We start from the raw sequence: 21,471 nt of genomic DNA, 5'->3' as shown, positions 1-21,471 counted from the left end.
AGTAATGTTTCAAATCAGTATGATAAAACTCCTGATTTAACACATAGGTGGTAAGTTTATTATTATTATTATAATAAGGGTAATATTATAATATCAGCATATTCTTTAGCTCCAGTTCATAGCTAAATCAGTGAAAAAATTTCAATATTATTGTTAACTAAGCATTTTAGTTAATGATTAATTCACTAGAGTGAAACAAAAGTTCTTTATGATTTATTTAATAATATATTTCGGTGAACATGGCCCCTTTTTCAGTCTAATGCAGTATAGCTGGATGTCAAGTGTTAGTTAAAGGGGACTATCCACGAACGAGAGCAAATGATTTTAAGTACCTTAAGCATTGATCCATAGTATTTTTTTTAGTAAATATACTAGGTTTATGTTTAATATTTGGTTTATCGACTATAAAGATAGGTTGCACCATGGTTTTATGTGAAAAAACTGTTGTTTAAAAGCTTAATGCAAAAGTATATTATTTTGATTAGAAATGTAGGTATATTAAAAAAAAAAAGGGTAGCTAACTTGTAATATTGTAAACAGTTTAACTAATGTACTTTTGCCATTAGCAGCATTTGATGCTTTTCTGTCGTGTTATTTATTTTTTTCCTTTGAACTAAAGCGTTTGATGATATTGCATCAAAAATTGCTTTACATTTCAATGGCGAAACCTAACTTTTTTAGTCGATAAACTAAGTATAAAACATAAACGTATTCACTTGAAAAAATACTATGGATCAATACTGGAAGGTGCTTAGAATCACTTGCTCTCGTTCGTGGATAGTTCCCGTTTTTAATTATTTCCATTAGCAAAACTGATCCTGAAGTCTTATAGAAGATTAGTTAATCCTTATATACTTTATGCAGACAATCAACATTGTACGGACATATTTATTGCTGGGAAATTTTAATTTATGTGTTTTTTGGCTTTGCTACTATTGGGCGTTTTCGTCCTGGCCTCATTATTCATTCTTTTCAAGTGTAGGATTTAAATTGGCGTCGCGTAGTTGAAACACAATCCAGAAGTAAACTTATTTTACTCGAATCAATCATAGAGCTATGCTATGTCGTCCAATCTACACACGCTCCCAAATAACAACTGAATATACCCAAATTACAAGTATTCCATCAACAAAACCTGAGTCTGGATTGAAAATTACGCGTAGATACTATAAAGATAATGCGTGGATGAACCAAAGATATAACAAGAAGGCAGTAAATTTAGGCGATCAAATACTTCATATTGATGATTTAAGTTCCCCTTGCAAAGACCATGAAATGGATATAGATGACATGCTTGTTGTTCTAACTGAGGATACTGTAGAGAACGAATCTGAAGAAATGCTTGGAAATAATACAGTAGTTTCCATTGATTCTGAAGGATTGTAAATTCATTTAAAAGTTTATTTGGCGCCATCACACAAATTACATCTCGTGCACTGATAGAAAAAGTAGGGGGGAAGGAGTTTTTCCTCTTTATTGATTAAGTTTAGGTTATATATGGTACTAGGTAGCCACTCAGGGTTAGGGTACCACAGTTATGAGCCCTCCGCTGGGGCCAGACTTAGGAATGAAAAAACAATTAACCCCCTCATTTTTAATTTATTTTAAAAAATAGGATGGGTTGGTAATATCAGTGCTTAACTAGCCACTTATAGGAAAGCACCGTTTCTTTTATGTCTGTCAGCAGGGGTGTATATTCTGCACAATATTTATTGTTTTCCCCTGCTGCAAATTTTTTTAATTTTTTCCCCTCCTAGTTTTTTTCAGAAAGGAAGGGGGAAGAATAGAAAAATATTTTTTTTATATTCATGATTATCTCCCCTTCCACATATTCTTTTAGTTTTTATTTTCCAATGATGGAAAAAATGTTTTCAGTGTAAAGTTTTTATCTTAATTTTTACATCCCCCCCCCCAACCACATATTTTTTATTTTTTTTACACTCCCCCCTCCCCCAGAGCAGGGTCAAATTTGAAGAATATATACACCCATGTCTTAAATTAAAATTACAGGAGTAAATCAGTGACTTAAATTCCACGTTACTTTTAATAAAAATCACTGATCTAGGAACAATAACATAGTACCTAAACTAACATTGAATTTACACAAATGAACAGAAGCTGACGAAACCTTGGACGAAGTATTGATGAATTTTCTTGAAGACCAGGATATAGAAAATTACTTATCTTGTCCTCAAATTGACTCAATGAGGTATTCGAAAATATGCGGCGAGTTTACCCTACAAAAAATTAAACGCGTTGTTAAAGTCAAAGTGTCCCTCAAATTAGTTTTTAAAACCGAAGCTTTTCTACAATTCGTGTCATTACGTCCGCATTGGATATTTTTTCGTTAATTGAAGCACGCTTTGGATGTTCTATCGATCTCAAACTTGGAATGGTGATTCTTATAAGTTAGACACAATTTAGAAATCCTATTAAATCTATTTATACTCATTACTATCAATAACTTTCCTGAAATTAAGAATTTTTGAAATAGATTTAAATTTTGTCATTTTGAATTACCTTCCTAGAGCTTCTTTCTTTATTTGTAAATGTTTGTTTGTGTGACATTCTGTTTGGTTTTTGAACTGTATACTTACGATATTTCTCAATTTACTAAATACTTGGTTTTATTAGATCGTGTCCCTTTTCTTATTAATTTGATAATTTAGTGTTACAAGCTGATAATACGAAATAATGTACTTTAACGCATCGTATTAGAGACAGCTTTTCGCGGATATATAAATTATAAGATTAAAACAAGTTTTGTTTGCTCTAAAGGCTCTAGCTAAGAAAACTGGTATTTGTTATATCAAAAGGGGGGAAGTTTTGACACATTTGCGTAAACAGTGAGTATAGTTTTTATCTTTGAACTGAGAGGATAGGTTATAAAAGAAAAAATAATTCTTATATGATGAATTCTCCCAAGTTTTAAGATTTTTTTGATAGGCAACCAGTTTCAGGAGCTTTAGGCCTCCAGTTGGTCTCTGGACAAGTATAGATAAAAATTTACCTTTTTTTGGAAGAGATATAGGTCAACTTATTAAACAAAATTTGCATCTTTTATCTTCAAATATGTAAATAACATTTAAAAATATGCATATTTTGTTAGATGAAATGACCTCTAACTCTTAAAAAAAAATTTAGATTTTGATTTTTACCTGTCCTGAGACGTTGGAGGCCAGAAGCTCCTGAAACTGGAGGCCTCTAGCTCCTAAACCTGGAGGCATATGATCATATCCTAAAAATCTTAAAACTTGGGAATATTTATCATATAAGAATGATTTTATCCCTAATAAACTATCCTCTCAGTCCAAAGATAAAGCCTATACTCACTGTTTATGCAAATGTGTCAAAACTTTCCCCTCTCTTATATTTTATTATTGTGTGTAATACGAAGCTATACATGAGTTTTTAGTATAGCAAAGAACCAGTTCAAATGCACTGGATATTAATCGGTTTGCGTAGCCATACTGGAAAATATATTAGGATTAACATATAACAAACTAGTCTTTTTTATTTCAAGTGATCCTACTGATGAAATTATTGTAAATGAAGCTTCTTTAAACAAGCAAGACTGTTCCGCTTTGTATACAAGTGCTACAGATAGGAACAATTCTGCCAATTATACTCAAATTCATCCTGCCAGGAAAACAAAATTTGATGATACCAAAATTGCTGCAATGAACAGATTACAGCTTTGATTTAATGGCTCTAGTCTTCTTCCTTCCAATAGTTTATGTAGGACAGATTTGTATTCCATTGTACTATCCATAACCTAACAAGTAACAGATAGATGGATTTATTTTGCTTACACTCAAGGCTTTTAAAAAGCAGTGATTGATGATAATATTGACTTATATCCATTTTTCTCTATGAATGTTAAACGAGACTAACCTAAATTTTGTTTTTTTCCAACAGACTAGAATCTGCTTCATGTGCTGTATATGATCATTCTAAAACATATACGCCTGAAGAAACTATCAATGATGATTCTAATAACATGGATACAGTAAAGGCACCAGTCAACATGAACGAATCTGATAACATGGAGACAGTGGAAGCATTAGCTCAGGAAAGCACTCAAGCAAACAACGATCCTGACTTTACACCACCAAAGAAAAGAAGGATAACTAGAAAGCCAGGGAAGAAAAATCCGAAAGAAAAGATTAAGAAAATAAAGAAGAACAATGTAAAACCATCCAAGCAGGGTTTCGGATCCGCATTGATTTTTTGCGGATCCGGATCCGGATCCTCCAAATTGGGTCAGTGCGGATCCGGATGCGGATCCGGATCCGGATCCGGATCCTACCGGATCCGGTTCCGGATCCTTGACAATAAAAATAAAATCACCAAATTTTTCAAAAATATTTATTCTTTAATTCGAAGTCAAAATTACTTTTAATTTTCAAGTCTGACCCTAAACCTTAAAGATTGGCTCTCATCAAGAGAATGTCTGAGATTTTATATAAATTTAGGTAGATTTTTCCATTTTTTCCGCATTTTTTTGAGTCCAAGGATCCGGATCCGGATCCGCATTTTTTTGCGGATCCGGATCCGGATCCTTGGACCCAAAAATATGCGGATCCTTGCGGATCCGGATCCGGATCCAGATCCGGATCCGAAACCCTGCATCCAAGAAAGAATTTACCGGAAGGCGAAAAAATGGTCAAAATAAAGAAATCAACATAGATAAGGAAGGGAAAGTGTACTCTGTAACTTGTGGAGATCAAAAAGGACAATTCTATCTTGATAAATTTAGCTCAGGTAATTGTTTCATTTTGTTATTTATTTTTATTTATTAACTTGCAATTCGCCCCAAGAGACCCAATTTTTTGTGATACATGTTTAGTGGTGACACACAACCCGTCGAATAGCAAAAAATTGTCCTGTGCCAATACTAAACTTCCCTGAAAATAGTGGGACTATCTCCGACGTTTACGTGATTTTTTTCTACAAATGAATGCAGTACACTGTACAATATATTTCATAGTTTCTTTCTGTAAATAACAAAGAATATGAATATTTAGTCAAATAGAAAATTTCCGCATGTTTTTGTTTTTAGAATTTCAAAACAGGACACTTTTATGACAAAAAAAAACAACTTAAACCAACAACGAAATTATGTCGGAGAAAAAAACGAAACCTATTTGAGATTTTCTGCTGTCGTTGGGGAGCAACATTTAGTAGAATCGGCGAACTTTTCATATTTTTAGATTTATTTAGCTTGCTAGCTATACCTTATTTCTATGACCAAAAAGGCAAATGACGCCGTGACTGAAGAACTCCGACTAATGAAAAATTATGATATTGTATATTTTATTAGGGGGTGTTGGAGAATGCATTTTGTACAGAGGAGAATTTGTCACTCCGCGCAAGTTTGAAATTCTAGGAGGTAATTTATTTTTCAATAATAAAGAGTTAGTTTAATATCCTATAAATTATTTACGAACGAGAGCAAGTAATTCCTAGTACCCTCTAGGAGCGATGCCATGCAATTTTATGTAAAAGTACAAGTTTCTTTTGAAAATATCCGTTTGGGAACTAGCTGCATTTAAAGTTATGTTATTGAAACAAATTCCTTGTAATTTGGTACAAATCCTTTAATATAAAAAACACCCTGGAAAAAAAGGTTTTTGATGCACAATTTGTTGAAGTATTTACTTCTGATATAAAACTCCCCAAGTCAATGAAGAAATTAATATATTAATATTTTATTAATATCAGGAGTAAGTGGGTTAATTTAGTCAATACTTTTGATTTAATATCATGAAAAACACTGTATATATTAAGATAGCTGGCAACATATTAATTTTTCTTCGAATTTGACCATTTTTAAATATGGAAGTCAGTGAGGAAGAGAAGTAGACTGAAATTTTTTTCTGCTGGTTAACAAACAGTGGGTATAGTCCCTTCCGTAACAACGCTTTTTAAGGGGCGTTTCGTCGTATTTCCACAATAGTTTTTTAAAGTTGTATTAGATCAAGTAAGGTTAAGTTGGGTTTGGTGATTGCCCCGCGGGTTAGAGCCCCCCGCAGGGGCTAGAAATAGGGGGAAAGCTACTGTGAAAATACGACGAAACGCTCCTTAAGAGGCGTTGTCACGAAAGGGACTATACCCCAAACAGTTACCTATTAAATATGAAAATACTATTGTAGGTCGCGAGCAATCTAAAAAGTACAAGCAGTCCATCAAAGTAAACGGGAGACCCTTGGAGGAGTTACTCAAGCTAATCGGCAATGAGGGAATAAAAAGGCCTAGACAGCTTATCAACAAAACTAAAAGGTATAATAGTTTCTTGCATTGTTGGTTTCTTTGCGTTTTATTAAAGAAAAATTAAGTTTTAAATGTTGTTATAATAGCTTGTAAAATTAAGAGAAATAAAGTGTTTGATATCTTACAAGGGGCTGGGATTCTGCATTCATTTGAGATTGATAAAAATTTGGATATTTTAGCGGCGTAATGTTGGCGTTAAACTTGTTGTGGGGAAATTTTCACTTAAAATTGTTTGACAAATTCCTGGTTTCTGGATTTTACTCAATTCTTTTGTCTGTTCTCAGCAGATAATAAATAAGCTTTCCATATTTATATTTCAGTAACCTATAGCTCTGATCGTTAGTTTAATTGTTTTATCTATTTTAGACATGATGAAAGATTAACCTTTTATATTAATTTATTAGTGGAATAATGATTATTTGAATATGATTTATCACGATGGGTCACAAAGCAAAGCATCTATAGTAAGATCCAAGTATGCTGATATCATCTATATTTAGATATTTACGACATATTAAAATTAATTTTTGTTTAGATTTTGAATAAACAATTTGCTTCTTTGATATTACCAATAAATGGTCGTCAATATTCGCTTGTCCGTCTGTTTATTAATCTTCGCTTTTTGAATTTTGAAATCCTTGTTAAATAATCAATATTCCTAGGATTTCTTGCAAAGCTGCTATTGATAAAACTAAAAACAAAAAGAAACTCAAGAATGGTCGCAAGAAAGTACAGCCAAGAAAGCATAAGCTTGTGCGAACCAATGATCAAAGTCCTTCCAATATATCTATCGAAAAAGAATTTGACGACAGCAAAAGAGACATTCTTAACAGTTATGATGAAAATTTTGACAATGAAGATCATGTGCTTGACACAACCTTTGGTCTATTCAATGTAGAGGATGAATTTGATTTCAACGACACAAACACAAGCTTCGAATATGAATTTGATGACATTGAACTAGCTGAAACTTCGGAGAATTATAATTTAATGAATGTTGACGGCGCTTATGATCAAGACATTCTAGAATCGAACAATGAACTTCCATGTACAACTAAAGGTTATCTTCCTGTCGAAGTTCTGTCTATTTTGTCAGTCAACGAGTCAAAGAAAGAACATTTCAATATTTACAATTCTGGAACTCCGAAAGATAAAAAGAAAAAAGAAAAACGTTCAAAGAAGGTTAGTTAAAGTTTTTTTAGAAAAAAATATTTAATTTTACATATTCCATCAGAAAATCTTTTTAGTGCTTTCTCGACATTATTATGATCATTAGGACATCTAAAACGATGGTCTTCAAAAAGTTAAAAAGTTTGTCTGTGTATTACACTTTTTACTCTAATTGGACCAAGGCACTAAGAAGCAATAACTTAAACATTACACAATTACAATAGAGCTTAAATAACTTTATATGAATGATAGATGAAAAACGTCGAATGAATAGTTAAAGAGCAGTGTGGCTAATATTGTTATTTCATGAGCTTAATCTTTAAAAACCATCTAAACCAACAACTGAAAAAGTTCGAAAACAATATTTGGTAATTTAGGCAGATTTTTTCGTGATTTTGGGGGTCAACGCTTTTAAGTAAAGACGACCTTTTTATCTGCCCATCAAATATTATTTTAGATTTATTTCGCTTGTTGGGTATACCTTATTCCTTTTTATTATCTAACATTTTTATTATGAAATTCTTAACATATGTTTTATCCCTGCTTTTACTATTTTAGAAAATGTTAAGCTGCAAGGATATGAACGCTTACAAGATACCAAAGCATAAGAAGGATGGAAAGAAACAAATTAAATTACACGTATACAAAAAGTTTCACAATATCAGGGACATTCATCCAAGTAAGATTTAAATCTCAACTAATGTAATTATATCCTATTAAATAAGTAGTAAGATTATTTTGTCTGAAGCTTAATATCTCAATAACTTCTAAACTTTGAGTTCTCTTTTTTAGCTAAGCGCAACATAGCTCTTGCATACATATATTATACTAAACAGTATCGCTCTATTTTCTTTAAGTAACAGGATTTGCGACTGTCTGTGTCTGTTCTCCTTTTTAAATAAAGCTTCGTATAGGTCCATGCAGGGTTATTAACTATTTTGGGGTAAAGCACCTCTAAGCACCCAAGAGAAATCGCCCCTGGAGGACTTTAGTTGCGTAGCCGCTAGTTCTAAATACTAAACAGTTAGTCATATATGCTAAGGCAAGTAATCTTTATAATTTGCACTCAAAGTTTTCGCTATTGAAGGTAGGAACATCAAAGATTAAAGGGGGGGGGGGGGATTGCTGGTATGTCGTGTTATGAGTCACCACATTACCACTCCCCCCCCCCTTTCACATCCAGAAACATGGCATAATTAAATAAACATAAAAAACACATTACCTTTAAAAAATTTATTTTAATCGAAATTTTTTATCAAACCAAATAGGTAGGTATACATTTCTAATTGATTTTGCAATACTTTTTCGCTTTCCAAGAATCCATATTGAAATGTTACAATTTTTAAGGAATAATTCTAATTGTTCTTTATACCTCGATTGCTAGATCTCTAACTAAACTAATAAAATATATTTAGAACTTCGTGTGACTTCCTACATGCCACAGTGTGAAGGAATCAATTACGTTTCTGGCAATTTTACATCTACTCCAACTAAAGAATGCATTGAGAAAGGAACTGAACACCCAATGGCCCAGTATATACCATTTACCATTGAAGAAGGGCACCCTGATAATCTAATTGATAGCGCTGTAAATGAGCTCGAAGAAGGTGAAATACTTTCACCAACAAATATTCAAGAAAACGCAGATGACGATCCAAATAGGATATTGACAAGAATGATTGAGTGGCCCAAATATTCTACCAGCAACACTGAATCCGGTTACTTTGGCGAGATAACCGGACATCAGGGCTTTGGTCGGATTCCAGATACAGCTCAACCCAAAGATAATGCAGACAATATTAATCCCAAATACTCCGGCTGGTATGATCTTATAAAGAAGGTCCAAGAAAAAAAGGATTCAAATTGCACCATTGATACAAACGAGGGTACTGATCCAACTTTACCAATGCCAGGCACTAGTTCAGCAAATAATGCATCTGTATTTAAACCTATTCAATATGATTATGATCATCAGTATCACAACATTGCCTCTTTAGATCCAGTCGTTTGTAAAAGAAATTTAATGGCTGTCATTGATGATCACGGGTACGCTACAAGAGTGGAAGGTGACGCAAATGAAGTGGTAGGAAAAAGAGACACTTTCTGCAACACAAACAATAAAGTCACTGAAAGCATGTACAGGTTTGAGCAGAATAATGAGGCTGAAAGTTATTGCCTTCACATTCCCGAAGTACAAGATCCATCCACCGACGATACTTTCAATGCTTCAAATACTGCGGATATTCATTCAATGAATGATGATATTAATGCACTAGTTACTGGACAACTTGAATTTGGAACGGATAATGTTGCAATGGAGGGTGAAGATTTGTATTCTTACAAGAAACTACAAAATCACAGTAACATTGAAAAAGAGTTTACAGAGGGAGATAGATCTGAAGAATCCCATTACAACAATACTAATATACATGAGCTTAATTTAGAGAATGCAGAATTTATTGACCTTTCCCCGTCTATGCAAGCTGAACATGATGCTTTAGATAAGCTTATGGAAAGGTATTTAAACATTTTATCTTTCCCATTTTTTTAAACTTCAAAATTCTTGATTTGTATTTTTTTATTTAATAATAATTTTCTTTTTACAGATATAACATTTCAAATCAAGATATCGACATCAGGTACTACTTTTTTACAAAGTAAATCTCCGTATTTTAGAATAATTGTAGTTAGACTTAAGTAGCGCGTTTGATAAGGCTTTTTGGCTTTGCTCTTATAATTTTTATGCATGATGATTTCTTTTTGTTTGATTTAGTTAGAGGGTGTTTAAAAAAAAACAATCGCTTACAATTTAACCCTCTTAAGTACTTCAAATCTTGATAGTTTTTGATGGGACATGTAAAAACCTTTCTATAGGCACCCTAACCAGATTTCTAACTTAATCCATGCCAATTTGGCATAACAAAAAACAGACCCATCCAACATTGAGACATGACGGTTTTGTTCTCTGTTATTTCTAGTTCTTGATGTTAGCCAGGTCTTTCTTTTTGATGCCAAACTGGCTGAGAATATGTTAGAAACCTGGTTAAGGTGTCTATAGAAATCTGTACATGCCCCATCAAAAACTCCAAACATCATGGGAGTGATCTGGAGAGCTGAGGAGATTCAAAATTTAATATTGTTTTCTCATTGTCATTGCTTGGGCATGAACAGAATTGTATTATTATTTATTAGTTTTGGACCAAAACTGTAAGGTTAATATTGAAAAAAGTGAAGCGATTGTTTTTTTTCCAACACACTTTAATTATTATAACTATATGTTTAACTTACACGGATAGTCCACTTCAAGTTTTTGATAATAATCATCTTTATTTTATTCAGTATGTGTACTCTTTTTACTGAGTACATGTAACTCTTTTAGTTACCAGAAGATATTCTTCACAAGACTGTGGCAAAATCTGGAAGTGATAAATATTTTTGATCAAACAAAATCTTTGTTAAATTAAAGATGTTTCAAAATGACAGACTTGTAGATAGAGTAATTTATTACCAATTTGAAGATCTCACATCTTTCGTATTAACCTACTGTGAAAAGCTAAATTTTAATGTAATATTGTACCTATTTATGACGCTTATAAAATATTATACGCTTTACTAAAAACTACAAAAACAAATACTTTACCTGTGTTACAGTAATGTAGACTGAAATTAACATTTCTCCTAGTTTTAAGATTACCAGTGCTGTTAAAATTATCATGATTACCTATGTAACTAATTATTATAACGTAAATACTGTACTTGTACTATTACTGTATATTTTAATCTTGTAGAACTCTACGAAATTTTGATGAAAAAATAAGAAATATGTTGAATGTGGTTTTATCTTCCAGATTTTACCCCGTTTTTAAGCAATATGTAGAGATTGCCTTTAAACTTTCTTAAACTTCTTTAATTCATTTTATTTAAACGTTGTGCTTTTTTTAACTTTCTTTTAATTTAAACAGAAAAGCAAAAAATTTTCTCATTAAAATCGTATACAAATATTTAATTAGAGCATTAACATTTTTATACACATTCAAGCAAAACATTTTACATTTTTTGTATTAAAAAGTTTCAGATGTTATTAACAATGCTAACCGAAGAAAACATCCAAACATTTTTAGAGGAGTTGAAGGTTTTTTTTTATAGCTGTTAGATTGTGTAGAATAGCTTTATTTAATTGAAGTTGCATGCTTAGCTAAGTACATTTTGTCTTTAGTAAGATTATTTTCACTATTAGATAAAAGTACTTAATTGGATGAAAATGTTTAATTCCCGGATATATGTTGATCTTTATTAATAAATTAAGCTGTAAGACATGAAATAGTGATAATAGTATTTAGAAATAGCTGATACAAGGACGTCCAAGCTTTTTTGAGAAAGGGTTAAAATGAGGGTTTTCAAATGTTTTAGTGGGTAGATTGAAGCTTCCTAAGATTTATTAGTTATTTAGAACCATTAGTTATTGGTATAAAATTGATTGAATATTTACTAGCAGCTTCTACCAACAATGAAATTAATTCCTAAAAATCACGAAACCTATACGCGTTTTTTCAGCTGTCGTTGGGGGGGCAACACATCGTAAAATTTGCCCACCACAAATATTATTTTAGATTTATTTCGCTTGTTGGTTATACCTTATTCCTGAATTACTAGTTAAGTAGTTCGAACTCCATTAAAAAGTATTCCCTTTTATTTATATTAAAAACAACATATTTTTTTTTAATGTTTTATTTGGTAATATATAAAGGCCGAATGGAAGAGAAATGTAAATGGAAGCCCTGAAGTCAAAAAGGCAAAGAGCGATCTAGATATTCATCGCAGGAAGGTGAATGCATGTTTTCATCGTTTTTAGTTGCGAATATTTTAGTAACAAAAACACTAATGTTTTGTCCGTTGCTTGAGTGTCATTTACTAATTTATTTTAATGATTTGCCTTTAATATGATGCTTTTTTAATTAGGTAGGGGGTTGATGTGTCACTTTTCAAAGTCAAGTTTACAAAATGAGAAACTTAAAAATCGGCCGCTAACTGTCGTTTATCGCAAAATATTTTGCCATTATCTTTTCCAAATTATAGGTACTCAATGGTATCATTTGAGATCAAGCTAATTTATCAACAATAAAATTCCTAGGATCAGCACTCAACAGTTTTTCGGAAAAATATTTGAATTTCAAATAATTTTAGTTTTCTCACAGTTGCACATTTTATCTCATCAAAGCAAATCTTTCGCTATGTTCATGTGCTGTAAATTTTTTGGCTATAGTCCCTTTCGTGGCAACGCCCCTTAAGGGACGTTTTTTCGTATTTTCACAGTAGCTTTTCTCCAATTTCTAGCCCCTGCGAGGGGCTCTAACCCTGCGGGGCTAATTGCCTAACACTGCAGGGCAATCACCTAACCCAATATAACCTCACCTAAAATAACCTATCAAAAGCCATTTTCAAAATACGACGAATCGCCCCTTAAGGGGCGTTGCCACAAAAGGGACTATAACCAATTTTTTTTTTTTGGAATATGTAACTTGTCTTTGTTTTTAAAAGTGGCATGTCTGCTCACCCTAATCCTGAACAATGTTAATCAATTCTATATTTTGATCTTTTTGCTACCAACTTATTGATATTTTTGTAGATTAAAGAACTATTTCATGAACTTGAAGTAGCTGAACAATATGAAAAGAAACTTTTGGAAGAAGAGGAACAGGTAACCAGGGAGAGAGGGGACATTGGGTTGTTTATTGTCATACAAGTCCCCAACAACGGGAATTATAGACTAGCTTCTCTGCTTAAAATTCGGAAAGGATCCAAATACAGAAACCTACTTTTGTTATTTTAATATTAAGATTTAAGAATGGAGCAAAAAAGGATTTACATTGGTTTTAAATTAGAGTAAAACAATATAATTATAGGGGGTTTATGTCTCATTCCTGATGACCCTGCACAGGCTTTCAATTGGGTCTTTGAAAATCAACTAATAGCATCGGGAATATTAACACAGCCAAGTCGCTACAACAGAGCAGAAAGCAATTTGCTAGCAGACGGAAAAGGTCCCTAATAGGGGGATCTAGTAGTTGTCTGGTTATACATCTATACTATAGATTTATTTGTATTACACATTCAGATGGAGAATCAGGCCAAGCCAATCCTTATGAGATTCTATGAAAGTCTGGAAAGGCCAGACACAGTCAATGTTCCTCTCATCCAAGAAACTGTTAAAACTCAGAATTGGGATAAGGTACGTTTCATAATCTTGAAATTCTGCTTTTGATTAACAAAGACAATTATTTTTATATGTAGCGTAAACACATAAGCTCTGGTGCTTAATGAAAATCTTGTTATCTGAAGTTTTAAAAAAACTGCAGGTATATTATAGTATGTGGGTGTCTGTTTTGTTCGTCAATGTTTATAGTTAAAGAATGAATGAAATTTTTAAAAAAGTAATATTGCATCTTTTGTGGTCAATATTTTATCAGTGCTGATTTTACTGACAATTTTAGGTAAATCCACTGGTGGCTGTAATAGAAGATTTTTATCTAAAATATTAATCAGATTTGTTTATTTTTCAGATTGTTTCCCTAACAGGCGAGAAAGTGAAACATGTTGACACAACCAGGAACAATTTTTATTTTTCCCCTTCAAGTTTCCAAAAGTACAAATTTACTTGAGGAAAAAGAACAAGTAACATTTGAAATCTTGTGACATTTAAGAATAGGTAGGCCAATGTAATGTGATTGTAATCTAAAAAAATGAAGTGACGTGGCGCGAGGTCCTGACTTAAGTGTAGTTGCTTCGCTACTTACAATATACATGGAACTATTGTACAATAAACATTTGAATATATGAAAACATATTAATGTAGTCGTTTTAAAATATACAAACTACAGCAGCTATATTAGGCCTCTAGGGGCACTTGAGAATAAGGGAGGAGGAATCGATCCTCCAATTCAAATTTTAGTTTTAGAAAGAAAAAAAAATAAAACTTTATTTAAAAGTTTTACTGCAAAGGAGAACCACAGGGGTTATTGAGAACCTTCACTACATACAGACAGCTAAACATCCTGTTACTTTGATATAGGATGATGACAAATAATATGAAAGGCGGGGACTTTATGCTAAATGTGGAGAGGTTGATGAAATAAATAATCTTTTTCATCATAATAAGGATCAGACAGTAGACACAGACAGCAACGTCACATAGAAGAGCCAGCAGAAATCATGTTACTTTTATAAAAGTACACAAATTGTTTGTAGAAGGAAAGACATAATACATTTACTGTGGATAGTTCTCAAGCTGAGAGATGAATACACACAAAAAGAACAAAATCAGCCTTTACAAATTTTACAGGTATAGATATTTTATATATTGTACAGGGAAGGGTGCATAAGGGTGGGTCCTTTTCCCCCTTTTTTAGATTTTACTGTTATCATAAGTTGCGGAAGTCATATATATGTATGATAAGCCCCATTCAAGTTTCAAAAGTGACTTGGCTCTTATGGCTGCCGGCGCGCGGGGGGTATAAAAAGTGCCTACCCCCTTATAAAACCAATAATTTAAATTCCTTCAAACACAGGCATGTTGCATATCAAAATGACCGCATTGAAATGCTGATTACGAATCTGAAAACCGTTTTGAAAAATATTGCTCAAAGTTCGAATAAGATCTCATTAAGTACAAAAACAGCTGATTTAGTCAAAAATGTTCATTTTGGTAGGTTATTTGAAAATCATTTCAGACTAAACCAATATTTTTCAAAACGGTTGTCAGATCTGTAATCAGCATTTCAATGCGGTCATTTTGATATGCAACATGCCTGTGTTTGAAGGAATTTCAATTTTTGGTTTTATAAGTGGGCGGGCACAATTTATACCCCCCCACGCGCCCGTTGTTTTTGGATGAAAAAACTTATTTCAAGTTTCACAGGGTTTTATATTGGCCCAGTAACCCTTGCCAATGTCTACTAATGTTAAATTCCAAAATCGACCCACCCTCGGGTGCATTACCCTAATTGTCCCGTTTGTAGTAGCGTATCTACTCTATAATTATGGTATGTCCAACAACAATGATCCAAAATTATCAGAATTGGATCGGTTGTGCTACGGCTAGAGGAGTACGATAATTAAACCGGGCTTTTATTCCTGATTTTCTAGTTAGAAAACATTTTTCGGCTCAATAGTAGTTGAGTATGAACGCAAATTTCCATTGAGTAGTTGAATATCCACAATATTTTTCTATCCGTTTTTCAAATCCTATTTACCTCCATCTCTTATCAATTATGGATACTAAATTAAGGTATGTTCAAATTGTCCTTTTAATCTATGTTTATTATCAGAACCAAGGGCGTAGCTTGTTAAAGAAACTGGGTGACTCGTCCATCTCATGGCTTGGACTGGCAGACAAAGAGGTTCTCATCATGCAAGAAATTGTTCAGGTACAGCCAGTCATAACATTAATTTCTGATAGATTAGAATATCACTGGGCCGAGGTAGTTTGTGGGTTCGAATATGGGCTACAATAGCGGCTGAACTAAAATAAGTCAGAAGTATATACCTATTGCTGTTTTCTAAGATATGTGACATGACCATCTAACAGACAACACTAAATATTTCTTTGCATAATACCTTAGCTAATAAGAAAATAAAAATAAATCATACCAAAGAATTAAATATATTTTACTACTGCCTATATTACATAAGTACTTCAGAGGTCTTACTATTTTAGTTCCTTGGTAAATTCAAAAATATTTAGCAGATATTTAACTTTTACTGGTTTTATTATTTCAGGAAGTTGAGAATATTCCACCATTTGTGCGAAGAATCGTGGAAACTTATCTTTCTAGTCAAAATCAGTTCAGGTGTTTTTTTTTGCTTTTTCCTTTTTAGCCTGTTCTTTGTAGCGAGGCTACTCTAGAGTTACATATGTCATTGTCCGTCCATCGAGCAGTAACGGAATATACATTGTTCTGCTGGTTTTATTGACTTTACAATAGTTATTTTCCCCAATACTCTATTCCATTGGCGTTCAGATGGTTTTTCCAGGGGGGTGCACGGAAAATTTGACACCCCCCTTCTACCTAAATCAAAGTGGGTGTAAGGGAGGTGTAAGCTTTAGAGGGGTGTGTTTTTATGAGCAGGGTTATGCATGCCTCTTTACCAAAGTAAATAAATTTAATTAATATTATTATAGGATTATCTACAGAGAAACTTCTGCACAGACTGATTAGGTAATTCTGACGGTTGGAAGAAACAAGAAGTATTAAACGAAACCACAACATTTTTTGTACTGTATGCACCAAGTGATTCCAGATTTAACACAGATAAAATTAAATGAATGCAAAAGTTATCAACTAAAATTGTAATAAAAATTTGAATCTTTGTATGCTTTTAAAATTACTGTTATATAATAACCTTTTCTTTATATAACCCTATGTATAAAACTTTGATTATACAGCAATTATTTTTCGTTATAAATTACCAAAACAGTGACTATTTGTATAATGTATGAAATTCTTGTTATTCTAATATTGTGAACCATAGAAATTAAATTTTTTTTATCTTTTTATATAATATGTTTATACCGAAGATGTATTGATTTTGCTATTGTATATTTTTTAAAGTATTGGCTTGTTATTCCACTTTACAATCTTTTTTTTACATTGTATGCTCTATTTTTTCACTCTAAAGATTGAAAAGATTTTAAATTGTTGTTTAAATTTGGTATACTGTACCTAATATTTTTTTTCAGAAAAAAAATGATTTTATGAAAATGTGAATTTAAGCAATAAGCAGTTTGAAGTTAAAGATCATAAAGAAATTTATAAAAAATATTTTGTCTAACAGAGGTAAAACCATATAATTATACAAGTCTTTTATCCGTAATTTACCGCTATATCTATTAATCAAGATTGAGCAACTCAATAATAATATCCTTATTTGAGAGCAAATAACTGGACGCGGCATATTTGAAGGTTTGCGCGTGACGCGTTTTTTTTGTAAACTTGTCATATCTTATTATTTTTGTTGTTTTCCTTTTATTATGAAAATAAATAGGTATTGTTCCTTTTTGCTTCCATGACTAAAAATATGCTTTATTAATATACTGATTTTTCAATGAACTTCATATATTTCACAATGCTCTTTTTTTATATATTAAATTTTCACAGATTATTTCCATAAATTACACAACATCGTTCTTGGATAGTAAAATTTTAACAAACACATCTTTTCATGTAAATAGTATTTAATTGAAGAAAGTATTTTTATTTTAATGCCTGAGTCGCTAGTTTTATACAATAAATGTTCCAATCATTTCGAGGTAATCAGCTCACTGTCAAGCTTTAGTATATAATTAACCGGCTGCACCTAATTAGGTTTAAATGCGTGCACGTACTACAATGTAAGGTGTAATATCATCGTAGAGCTTATCCTCCAGAAAACAAAGAAAAGAAATTTGAAATCAAATTCTAGGTAGCAATAACTTCACCATTGTTTTTTTTTGTTTACTTTTTCAGTATTTGTTAAAATTTCAGAGGTGAGATGGAAGGGGCGCCAGCACCCTCCCTGGAGCTTGTGGCGAAGGCCATAACCTCGCTCTACAATTCTCCAGACTGCACAGAGAAGGCGGATGCTAGCAGGTTACATATATATATTTTTTTTTATAAAAGAATGTCAATGTACTTTTATATTTCGATTAACCACACATTATAAAATGTGATGACGAAACCTAGGATTAAAGATATTTGTACTTACGTAGCTGATGACTTGTTTTTGGTCTATTTATAAAAATTTCTTACGATCGTTTAATATTTTAGCAATATGATTTTCTTCATTTTACACTAGGTACAATTTATTTTTAATTTCGATCATTTTCGATTTTTATAAAATCAAGATATTAAATAGATCACTGATGTTTGTTTGTCCTCTATTTCCTAATACCTAGGTACCTATGTTTAATATTTTAGATGGCTGAACGAGTATCAGAAATCTGTGTACGCCTGGACCATTTCAGACCAGCTGCTGCAACAGAAGCTGAACATGGAATCCTGTTACTTTGCTGCACAGACGCTTAGATCAAAAATACAATCCAGCTTTCATGAACTTCCTATGGATGTTCATGAGTCATTAAGGTAAAATTAAGCTACACCAATTATAATTGTAAAGTGAATGTTTGTGCAGCCATTGTTTCTTAGGACCTAGGTACTGTAGTCATAGAGTAGAACGAGACACTTATGTTTAACCACTAGGGCTATTAAGCTACTTTTTATTATCTCACCCTACCCGGGTATGGCAGGTGTCCCAAATTAAGTTACCGTGATAGTAAGGTAGGTTGTTGAATGTTGATCTATCATGATCATGATTTGATATGAGATAAAATATACTGGATTAAGATTTTATTTTGTAATGGGAATGGGATCATCGTTCTCTTATCAGACCCGCATCCCTAATTATCACCAAACTCTGGCATGAGTATTTAGTATTTTAATCCAAGCAATGATTAGAAGGGGCGTCGTGGTTCAGTGGTAACACACTGTGCCACGGTGGTGAGAGTTCGAGTTCAATTCTCCATGTGTTGACTCGAATTTTCTTCGCATTAATAATCACACAACTTCCCCTGGTTGTGTAGGAAGGGGATTATTGAGTAAGTTTGGATACTCAATATTCACGTACATAATATCAGTACTTCCCTTATCCCAAGCTCCTCTGCGTCATTTATTACGATGACTTAATTTGGGACACCTGCCATACTCGGCGAGGGTGAGGTAATAATGAGTAGCTCTCATGAGATTGCGGGTCAAGTCATAATGTGCTTGAACGTGGAGCTTGATAGCCCTAGTGGCTAAACAAAAGTGTCTTAACCTACTCTATGACTACTTAGGTCCAAACCCTAAGAAACTATGGCTAATTAATCAATCAATCAATGATTAGAAGATAAAACTAAAAGTAAGATTCAAAGAAGAAATTGAAACTATTCAAAGCTTAATGATGCTGGTAGGTAGAATTGAACCATCTTTCAATAGATAAGTTTGCAATTGCTTTAACCACTCCCCCTCAATAGGTACCTAGAATATAATGTTGCAATAAGGTTTTACATAATGCTCTGTGAATGTAATTTTTATCTATTTCTAGAAATTCGTTGCTGGAACATCTACGAGCAATAACAGGATCTACAGACACAGCTATTAGAACACAGCTCTGTTTAGCCATGGCAGATCTCATTCTCCTCATGCCAGAATGGAAGGTTAGTTGCTTTAATCAATCATAGGAAATCTTTTAAGTTTTCATGTATATTTTATATATTAGTGTCATTCTACTAAAAAAATACACAAAAATTAGCATGATATTTTAATTTTAGAACAAAAAACTTTCTTAACTTGACAGGGATGTATATTCTGCAAAATTGACCCTGCTAAAGGGAGGGGAGAATAAAAAATATGTGAAGAAAAAAAACTTTAAAAATATGAGGAGGTAGGAAAAAATAAATAAAAAAGGTATGAAGTTTTTTTAAAAATAATTTACCATTTTTTCCCAATACTTGGTAGAAAAAATAAAAATTTTGTAGCTGGATAAAAAATAAATCTTGTGCTGAACATACACCACTGGAACTCGAAAAAAAAACTATTTGTATTTAAGTTTATATCACAAAGTATGGCATATATGGCTTATTAAACACCCCCTTAGTAAAACAACCTAAAAGTTTAATTTTGAAACCAAAATAACGATTTAGTAATTTTACCTCGAGTGTTCCATTTAAGTTATTTTTAGAACTCAGTGCCAGAGTTGATGACCAAGATGAACTCCATGACAACAATGTTGACCTTGCTGGAGGTGTTAATGGTCCTGCCAGAAGAGGTGGACTCCAGGCACCTGAGACTTGGTGCTAACAGGTATGGAAATAAAATAATATGGTCCTGATGTACAGTAAGTTTGCCTTTTTTTTTTTAGAAAAAAAGAATATCTATTAAACTTAGATAAAAAGATATAAACCATTATATGCATGCATTCTTTAATACCACTTTTAATTTTAGACGGCAAGAAGTAAAAGATGAGTTAAAGAAAAGCTCCGACGCCTTAAGCCAGCTATTAGACTCTTGTTTAAGTAACGCAACAGACAACCAACTACATATACAGGTATAATCAATCAATTTCAGGCCTATCACAGTGTCATATATTATACCTATTTAAAATCTTTCAAAGGGCTGGATTTTTTAGTAAACATTTTCTTTGGTCTGAAGATGGTAATCCTATAGGTATAAAAAAGTGTTTTTCTTATATGAAAATAACCTCTACTTTATTTTAGAACATGGTGATTAAATGTTATTCCAGTTGGTTAATTCTTGGAGTGCTACCTGTAAATTCCGTGACCACTAGTGGAGTTATCCATCTGGCGGTCAGTGTACTATCACACCATGCCAGTCCTGCAAGGTATTGTTATGCGTTTTTTTTATCATTTATAACGATTATATGAGAAAAAGGCATGGTTTTTACTTCATCCACTAATTTGAATAATGTCATGTCCCAAGAAAGTTTCTTTATTTGGCATATCTTATCTCATTTTCATCGAAAAATTTTTTTTTTTGAATAAGAGCATTAGAATACATTCCAGTCATTTTGTCTATAGAAAGAAATAGGATGCCTGTCAATTCGTGTCTGTCTATATAGAAATTCCCTTTCCAAACAATTTATGAGGGGTTGTTATCATAAATATTTTTAATGTAGATTTTATCAAATAGGTACCAATGTTTTTGTGGATAAATTATTATAAAGATAATTCCCTTTTACAACAAGCCTTATCAATGTATGAGTTACCTACTGAGCTCTTAATTCTTGCTCTAAAATGAAATTAAAGATCCTGATTTAACTACAAACTATATTTCAGCCTTCATGAATCTGCATCAGATTGTATCATAAACTTATTAACAAGATTAGAGAAAGAGGTAAGATAATTTAAAGTACTGCTTTCCATTCGATTAATTTCCTCTGAATAAGAACCATGATGAAAAATTATTTATCGTGTTTGAGACAATTCCCACCGAAAAA

At 32.4% G+C, this 21,471-nt stretch overlaps 4 protein-coding genes across 4 annotated transcripts in view; all 4 read left to right on the top strand.

Moving 5' to 3' along the window:
• Nucleotides 1-2: 2 nt before the first annotated feature.
• LOC145330996 (uncharacterized) lies at nucleotides 3-4,625 on the top strand. Its single transcript, XM_080175588.1, has 5 exons — nucleotides 3-50; nucleotides 1,254-1,378; nucleotides 2,116-2,209; nucleotides 3,524-3,646; nucleotides 3,919-4,625. Exons 2-5 carry the CDS (start codon nucleotides 1,276-1,278, stop codon nucleotides 4,400-4,402), a joined length of 804 nt encoding a protein of 267 aa, XP_080031714.1. The 5' UTR covers nucleotides 3-50; nucleotides 1,254-1,275; the 3' UTR covers nucleotides 4,403-4,625.
• Nucleotides 4,626-4,635: 10 nt separating this feature from the next.
• On the top strand, nucleotides 4,636-11,519 carry LOC145330961 (uncharacterized). Its single transcript, XM_080175573.1, has 8 exons — nucleotides 4,636-4,764; nucleotides 5,324-5,392; nucleotides 6,156-6,282; nucleotides 6,936-7,455; nucleotides 8,002-8,122; nucleotides 8,859-9,960; nucleotides 10,050-10,082; nucleotides 10,783-11,519. The coding sequence occupies exons 4-8, from the start codon at nucleotides 7,264-7,266 to the stop codon at nucleotides 10,811-10,813; spliced, it is 1,479 nt and encodes a 492-aa protein (XP_080031699.1). The 5' UTR covers nucleotides 4,636-4,764; nucleotides 5,324-5,392; nucleotides 6,156-6,282; nucleotides 6,936-7,263; the 3' UTR covers nucleotides 10,814-11,519.
• On the top strand, nucleotides 11,484-17,187 carry LOC145331015 (uncharacterized). Its single transcript, XM_080175607.1, has 9 exons — nucleotides 11,484-11,575; nucleotides 12,191-12,268; nucleotides 13,070-13,141; nucleotides 13,559-13,672; nucleotides 14,004-14,050; nucleotides 14,689-14,782; nucleotides 15,768-15,866; nucleotides 16,219-16,289; nucleotides 16,622-17,187. The coding sequence occupies exons 1-9, from the start codon at nucleotides 11,519-11,521 to the stop codon at nucleotides 16,656-16,658; spliced, it is 669 nt and encodes a 222-aa protein (XP_080031733.1). The 5' UTR covers nucleotides 11,484-11,518; the 3' UTR covers nucleotides 16,659-17,187.
• LOC145330945 (transportin-3-like) overlaps nucleotides 17,171-21,471 on the top strand; it is a 21,351-nt gene continuing 17,050 nt past the window's right edge. Inside the window, exons 1-8 of the mRNA XM_080175572.1 lie at nucleotides 17,171-17,276; nucleotides 17,964-18,068; nucleotides 18,396-18,560; nucleotides 19,561-19,672; nucleotides 20,197-20,318; nucleotides 20,460-20,562; nucleotides 20,732-20,856; nucleotides 21,311-21,368. Of these exons, the coding sequence (XP_080031698.1) occupies nucleotides 17,971-18,068; nucleotides 18,396-18,560; nucleotides 19,561-19,672; nucleotides 20,197-20,318; nucleotides 20,460-20,562; nucleotides 20,732-20,856; nucleotides 21,311-21,368 (783 nt within the window). The 5' untranslated portion in view covers nucleotides 17,171-17,276; nucleotides 17,964-17,970. The remainder of the gene's footprint in view (nucleotides 17,277-17,963; nucleotides 18,069-18,395; nucleotides 18,561-19,560; nucleotides 19,673-20,196; nucleotides 20,319-20,459; nucleotides 20,563-20,731; nucleotides 20,857-21,310; nucleotides 21,369-21,471) is intronic.

Source organism: Acartia tonsa, chromosome 1 (assembly GCF_053477335.1).
Source record: "Acartia tonsa isolate MP-2025a chromosome 1, ASM5347733v1, whole genome shotgun sequence".
NCBI classification, from domain to species: domain Eukaryota; kingdom Metazoa; phylum Arthropoda; class Copepoda; order Calanoida; family Acartiidae; genus Acartia; species Acartia tonsa.
This window is presented reverse-complemented; position numbering and strand designations above follow the sequence as displayed.